Source organism: Chenopodium album, chromosome 1 (assembly GCF_948465745.1).
Source record: "Chenopodium album chromosome 1, dcCheAlbu1.1, whole genome shotgun sequence".
In the NCBI taxonomy this organism is placed as follows: Eukaryota; Viridiplantae; Streptophyta; class Magnoliopsida; order Caryophyllales; family Amaranthaceae; genus Chenopodium; species Chenopodium album.
Window position 1 is genome coordinate 29,134,196 of NC_137834.1, and position 8,166 is coordinate 29,142,361.

The window sequence follows — 8,166 nt, forward strand, 5'->3', positions numbered from 1 at the left end:
CTTGATTTCCTAATTACCTTTTTTGTAGTACCAATTTTTACAAAAATACGATAGCACTTTATTTGATTATCTTTATTTGTAATGTAGTTTCATGGTATGCAACTTGAGAAATAGATTAGACAATGTAAATGAATATTTTGTCCCTAATAACTTCATTTATTTTGTTTTAATCGCAACAATTGATATTTTACACAATTCACATACATTCCGTTAACCGTCATTTGCAATATATGTGATTAAAAAAAATCTGACTCAAGTTAAGTTTTGTCAGATTCGTCTCGATATATATTTTCAAAACATATTTAAAATATTAATCAATGACTTCAACGTTGCAATTAGAATAGGAACGACATATCTTGAGCTATACAAAGTACTAATTCTTGCTATTCAAAAAAAAAAAAAAAAACTAATTCTGTGTAGAATTGTAGGATATGCATCAACATTGCAATACTTGCAAATACGCAAATCAAGTATTTTAGAAATGGTCTGATATGATCCAATTATATCTTGAATGATCACTCGACTAAAATTCCAACCAATATCGAAAATATCTTGAACCAAAACAATTTGAATCCAAAAAATATCTAATTAGTAGTCTATGTGAACCTAAAATAGCCCCCGCTTTAACCTATCTTAAATCATGCTAGATCAACTAAAACACAATATGACTTGAGGTGAATATTTCTCAATTTGAATCCGAATAGTATCTAAGCGATCAAAGACTTAACCCGACTAGATTAATTTTGACTTTATGTGACCTTCAATATGTTGAAGTGTACAATCTGTACTCCTGTACATAAGTATTATTGTATATAGTATATATATACATTGCCAAATGAAAGTACCATACAACCTCTTTACATAACATACATTTGTACAATAAACAGAATAAAGTAAATATGTAAAATTACACTACGTGCTAAGCTCGGTTGTAACAACATAATGGATATATGTGAAAGAGCTTGTGCCAAAGCAAAGCTCTGGAGAAGGGCATGCAGACTTATGCCTTCCTATTACCAGTACTGAACTTATAGGTAAAATTATGAAATACATAGCATAATAACTAGATTACTCTATAGATCGAAGCTATGGCTATTGAAGTGGAAAACCGGATGATTTTGCTTCCTGCTTAGGCTGTGTGATCTTATTTCCTTGGCAACCGTTGATGTAAGAGTTTCAGGACCACAGACTAAGACACCAACATCAACTGCCCCCCATTGTTCTGACAACGATTCAAAAGTTTCTGCAATAACAATTGAGATCAAGCAGTAAATAAAAAAAGTCTGCCCATAATGTCTTCACAGATTGACAATTTAAACAGAGTTGACAAACAGGCCTGATAAGATCAGATTATATGAAAGGCTGCTGGAAGCTCGATGATTGTCTATGTTGTGTCCAACAGATTGTCGGGTTTTAAGTCTAATATGTATCAAAAGCAGAAAAGGGAATGCAATGTACCTTTGAAATCTGGCCTACATCCATACCGAAGAGTACTTGAATTAATAAGATACTCTTGATTTGAATTCTTCTGTTCAACTGCCACATCATGAAGCGCCGTGTTAGATGTCTTGGTATCTAATTCTTTACTCTCAGCAGCCAACATTCTCTGCTCCCATAGATGCCAAAGGGCCACAACTAGACCCCCAAAGATGACAACAGCAGCTACCATGCACAAAAATACAAGAAGTCCTTTGTACCACCAAGCAGATATACGATAAGGATTTATGTAAAGTGCATCCAAGAAACCCAGGAAAACCAAGAAGCCAATTGAAGAAGCAATGATGTAAATTCCAGACCATATGTTATCTCCAGTACCAACCAAAACTGATATGGCAGATCGCTTTGAGACAGGATATGTGCAGGTATTCATAGCTCCAAATGATTTCCCCTCTTCCTGTTAAGATTTTTTTTTTTTTTTTTTTTAAAAAAAAAAACATAGAAATGTACATGAGAAGTGCAGAAAAGGAAAAAAAAAAAAAAGGAAAAAAAAAAGTAACAGTGGAAGGGTAACTAACCAATTTAGGTTCTGATTGTCGAGTGACATATATTTGAATGTTGAGATTTAAGGCATCATAGAAAATGGGGTCTATGGAGTCAATATTAATCATTGACAGAAGTGGCAGCTCATCTGAGGTTTTGATAGCCCAAACAATAAAGATGTTTCTGGGCATGCAAGGTTTTCCTTCTTTGAGACGGTGCATGACATCACTTAGGACAGCAAGGAAGGGAGATATACCAATGCCACCAGCCACTAAGACCAAGTATTTGTACCTGAGAAGAATAAAGAATTGGTAAGACTGTTGTTATGCAGATATGTAAGTAAGTGCAAGGAAAGACTTAAAAAGAATAAGGTTTAGCGAAACTATCCATGGACTATGGTAACCTAAGGCTATAGGTTATTAGTTATTATGTAATGACACTAAAAAATCTGACATAATCCAAAATAGCCTTTAACTTGAAAAGTATTGCTTTATGATCTTTTTTTTTCAGTTGAGGACTCTATTAGACACTGTCTCATAAGTCAATTAAACAGTAGAATTTTGAGTTCAGGGGTTACAGAGAGTTACGAATAGGTAAATTCTCTTTGAAAATTAGCCTATCATTCAGGTTTACAACGGCTATTTGGAGCATACATTAGCATAAACAAATCTTAGAGAGTATAGGACATACGTCAAGTGATATGGTGATTCATGTCCGTAAGGTCCCTCCACTGAAGCAGTTACCAAAGATTTTAGCTGAGTTTCGAGAAGCTTCTGGGGCTCCTTTTGATTGTTTGACACTTTTCCTTTAAGCTTATCTGTCCACTCTCCAAGAACTTTTATGAGAACTGAGAGATGGTTTTTACCCTCTAGAGGGCTAGATGAGACACTGAAAGGATGCCACTGAAGCCAAGATAATTCCCGAACTTGAAGGAAGATAAAGCTGAGAGCATTGTACCTAAGACCTGTAATTGCAGCTGTCAGTGACATATCACGAAACATATAATTAATTAGTTATCTATATCAGTTTATGTTGGCTTATGTTTCAAGTCACTGAGTAAGTTTACATTGTAACATGCTTCTACAAGTTTAATTTAGTCAATCGCCATATTTTCCTGAAAATTTATCAAAAACATGGAAATAGATGGCCTCAGATCAAGTACTCACATGCAGGTTTTGAAAGCACAAGCTCCACAGTTCCACAAGGAAGTGATGTAGCAGAAATTATATCCACTGTCTTACGAGATTGGATAAATCTTAAGAAGCGATCAAGCATGAAGAGGAATATTCCTCCAGCACCCATGCAGTATATGAAGTCACCAACATGCATGGCAAAAAACACAACAAAAACGACATAGAGTTGATGTGTGTAGAAAAATAGCTCGAAGTTCCACTTCCTTACTCCAGGGAGGGAAGTTACCCACATCAATATCCCAGCTGCAAGGGATATGACACCAGCAAGATTGGCAACACCGATATCTCTCCATTCCAATATCTGCAGGGAGGAGTAAGAAACACATGAATTTGCAGCATTGGAAGCTTAAAGGTTGGTTGACATAAAAAATCATGGGAAGTAAAAAGGGGAAAAGTGTGAATAGTTAGCAAAAACATTGAGAAGCTGTACTTCCTATAAAGTTGCTTACCACAGTTCCTTTAGGTAGCTAAACTTTCATGTTCAAACACATTTTTCACTTCCTAGTTAATCAATATACATTGTTCATGTAATTTCTTTCTACATTTGTTAAACGGCCACTTATACTAGTATTATATAAGTTTATTGTCCAAGATAGAGGCGTATTGCAGACGCACTAATTTTTAGGCAAGATTACTCACTTGCTCTACCAGTCGGCCCTCCATTGCCCAAGCAATTACATAAAACAATCCATGCAGAGTGAAGAGCACCATAGTAAGATGTCCCAACCAAACATGATATTTGGTGGCATGCTCAAAAGGGATGTCTATAAGGCGAAGAAGAATAGACCCCCTCGAAATGGGGAGAAAAAGAAGTGACAAACAAAACAACCCTATCAGTCCAAGTTTAGCTCCTGACTGCTCCAACATCAAACAGCTGAAATATTAGAAAGGAAATAAATGTAAGATGATACAGTTAAGGTTAGAGAATCAAGTGACAGTAAGACAGATTTCAGAAATGAAAGGGTCATATACGCACATGAATTCAACTTCTGCTAGTATGTGTATATAGATAACAGAAGTAGTTGATGTTCTTTAAAAAGTGATAATAAAGGCTAAGCAAAACAATCCAAACCTCTATGAGCCATAAATTTTACGAAATGATACAGTAACAGAGAGTAGCGTTTACTATAAATCTGATCACTATATATACCATTACACAAGGATGAATCTCTTGCATTACAATAGGATAAGAGTTGAGAACATTAAGAGCAGAAAGCAACTTATTTATGAATATGAATTGGGAGCTTGTGATACAAAGCAACAAGGCGATTTCCAGGAGGCAGGTGATCAGACTTAATGTCAACATGATATCAATCTCAAAATCAGGTGGTACTTACACTGTAACAAAAATCATGGTCCATCATAGGTTCTGAAACAACAACTTTCTGAAGTAAATTCTGCAGCTAGTTTATATAGGTGTAACCATGTATGATAAGGTTCACCCTAAATTCAGCTGTTTTGCAAAATATTCAGTCTAACTCGACCATCTCAGTCTCAAGAACAGAATAAATTAAAGCTGCAATATATGGGGAAAACCATGCAGTTTGGTAGAATTAAAGCACATTTCAAACTTCAACTATACAGTAGTTTGGCAGTATAATAATTGCTAACTAGGTAGAGGTAACAAAGGTATAACACATAGTAGTAAATTTTTTTGTATTACCTCTTGAAGAAGGAAGTTGCATCATATGAAGAGATCAGTTTCCAGTTGTGTATAGTAACAACAACACAGGCCCAAATAACAAACACAACAACGAGAAGTATCCCTATGAACTCTGCTGCATTAACCACCCCAAACGGTCCGTCCACCATTACAGGTAACGTCCATAAGCGCAAAGCAGGACGTTTCGAGGGCTTGCTCCTACAAGCATATCAGTTCAGGGTTCATAAACAAACTACACAAAGAATTTGAACATCAGAATAAATATCTATCTAGTGTGATATATTATGGTACTCGGACTCTTCATTTCATCACAGACACCCATGTTATATTTTCAACATTTTCGATAAATTATGGATAAGTTGTCAAAAATACAGCTGAACCAAATATTTGGACACGTTTCCATGTCGGACATGAGTACCCTAAATCTAAGTGACATATCGTGTACGACGTATTTTATATAAAAATCAAGATTCATTAAATAACAAGAAAAACTACATACTCTTGAATCTCTTCCTCATCTGAGATGATAAGATACAACATGGCAAGAAATGCCAATAACAGAACTGGTGCAGTGAAAGCAAAAAACAAACTTCCTGCAAATTATGATAAAAACGAATACATTTCGAGTCAAGAAAATTACGAAAAATGCAAAATTATTCCAAAATGCAAAGGAAAGCGATCAGTTCACAAACCTGTTAACCCAAAAACAGTTCCATTAGTAGCATTAATCCAGTTATGATTAACCAAATGAGTCATAAACCCTGAAGGATAGAGAAACATGAGCAAAATCCAGGAAACAAAAACTACCCAAATTACAGATTTCAGAACCCATTTTGCTGATGAATTGAATAATGAAGGTGTTGTTTTCTTCTCAACTTCAGGTGTTTTCAATAGTAAAGGTGCATCAGTAGAGTATTCACCCATACTGAAAAAAAAAATAAAAATAATATAAAAAACTAGAATTTTCCCTAATTTAAAAAGAGGGAAGTTGCTGTTATCAGTGGAAAAGGAACAAAATATGTGGCACCCAATTTCATTTTCCTCAATTAACTATTGCAAATGACCCACCTAAATTTAGCAACCATGTTTTATTAAAAAATAAATTAAAAAGTGGTACAAGATATTGGAACCATTGCTGGCTTTTTCATGTCAATATGAATTTATCTGTTGCTGAAAAAATTGAGGCCACAAGAATTTCAAACCTTGTCCCAAAAAAAAAAAAAAAAAAAAAAAAAAAAAGAAAAAAAAAGCAATTTCAGAGGATAATTTTGCAAATTAAAGAATATTTATTACTCCCTCCGTCCCTAAATTACATTCCTCTTTGAAAATTTACACGGGAATTAAAGAGGAAAGAATAAGACAAATAACAATAATTAGATAATGCAATGGAAAGTACAAAGATAGATTAGTTATTACTCATGACATGTCATCAATCCTTTGCAAAAAAAAGGACCAATCACATGCTCCTAATTGAAAATTTTTAACCAATCATATTCATTGTAATTTGGCACAAGGATTATGAGTGAGATTAGGTAAGGATGAGTGAGAAAGCATTATATATAAAACAAAAAAAAAGAGTTGATTTACTAAAAAAAACTTACCAAAAATAGAAAGGAGGAATGTAATTTTGGAATACCAAAAATAGAAAGGAGGAATGTAATTTAGGGACGGAGGGAGTAACGAAAATGATGTATTAGAAATCATCTATATAGAGTTGGCATTCTTTAACACGATGGTACATATCAAAAATAAGTGGACATCAACACGAAGCTAATTAGAGATGCCTAAACTTAAACACGAACAATGGAATTAACTTGAATCCAATACGACTCAAATTTTGTTTTAAATATATAATACAAGTACTACGTAATAAGGTAATTTTGAGGGGTCTCTTATTTACTAAAAAATTGTTAATTTATTTATAATTTTGCCACTTGATGATCAAAATTAGGGTGATAAACTTGTACTCTCTCCGTCTCATAATATAGTTCTTGTTTGTGTTTATTTTTCACGGTATTCAAGAAATAAGAGGAGAAAGTGAATGAAGTACATTGATAAAAGTGAAAAGTACAATTATAAACAAAAATTAGAGAGAAAAAAGAGAAAAAAAGTACAAGACATATGCAAAATTCAAGAATAGTGTAGGAAGTGCAATGAATAAATTTAAAAATATAAACTTAAAGTCAGAGTATAATGGTATTTATATATTATCCAAAAATATAAATCAGAATACAATTTTGGCTCTCTAAAATAGAAAAATAAAAACTATACTATGGGACAGAGAGAGTATGTTTATGTTCTCAATAATTTTCCCAATTTTTTTTTTTAATTTTTAAAATAAACTTCTAAAACTCAAGAATCATATTGTTCCTTAAAAAAAAAATGTTGGTATTTTGGAAGTTAGATTGAAAATTCAGCCCATAGAAATCAAAATTAGGAATATTATTGAGATTTATGTATCGTTAGTTTATGTGGTTGTAACTAGTTAGGTAGGAAGTACTGAGTGATATGAAAATCACTGTTAATGCATGTACTTTAGAATTGCAACCACAAAAGTAAAATGATAGGAAAAAAAAGTGAACATGTAAATCACAACTCACAAGTATGAAGGACCTACCAGAAAAGGTTTCGTATATGCATCATGTGGCCATTTCTGGTACAATAACTTACTTGTTTTTTGCACGTCACATAGCGTAGACTCAAATTCTTAAATTATTATTCTCTCCGTCCCTAAATTACATTCTTCTTTGGAAATTTACACGGAAATTAAGGAGAAAAAAATAAGACAAATAACAATAATTAGATAATGCAATGGGAAGTACAAAGATAGATTAGTTATTACTCATGACATGTCATCAATCCTTTGCAAAAAAAAAGGACCAATCACATGCTCCTAATTGAAAATTTTTAACCAATCATATTCATTGTAATTTGACACAAGGATTATGAGTGAGATTAGGTAAGGATGAGTGAGAAATCATTAAATGTAAAACAGAAAAAAAGAGTCGATTTACTAAAAAAAACTTACCAAAAATAGAAAGGAAGAATGTAATTTTGGAATACCAAAAATAGAAAGAAGGAATGTAATTTAGGGACAGAGGGAATACTAGTCGTAAGGGCTTATGTCTGAGGTCACATGTACAATTTTTACAACTCTTAAAATCTCTTTTTATGAGTTTTTGGTTCATGATGAAAATGAGAGTAGCTTGGCAAAGATATATTTGTGGAAAAAATTAACAATAATACACCTTTGCTTTACAAATTTTTAATTGAACCTGGTTCACACTAATTTATTGTGGAGCACTAATATTAGAAAAACTATGATTGTTT

At 33.1% G+C, this 8,166-nt stretch overlaps 1 protein-coding gene across 1 annotated transcript; it reads right to left on the reverse strand.

Annotated features, from left to right (window-relative positions):
* Positions 1-797: 797 nt before the first annotated feature.
* On the reverse strand, positions 798-5,888 carry LOC145643102 (ferric reduction oxidase 7, chloroplastic-like). The gene is made up of 9 exons (XM_081694266.1): positions 5,529-5,888; positions 5,336-5,429; positions 4,837-5,034; positions 3,813-4,047; positions 3,147-3,474; positions 2,671-2,944; positions 2,016-2,271; positions 1,459-1,894; positions 798-1,243 (listed from the first exon to the last, which is right to left on the reverse strand). The coding sequence occupies exons 1-9, from the start codon at positions 5,758-5,760 to the stop codon at positions 1,074-1,076; spliced, it is 2,223 nt and encodes a 740-aa protein (XP_081550392.1). The 5' UTR covers positions 5,761-5,888; the 3' UTR covers positions 798-1,073.
* Positions 5,889-8,166: the final 2,278 nt, after the last annotated feature.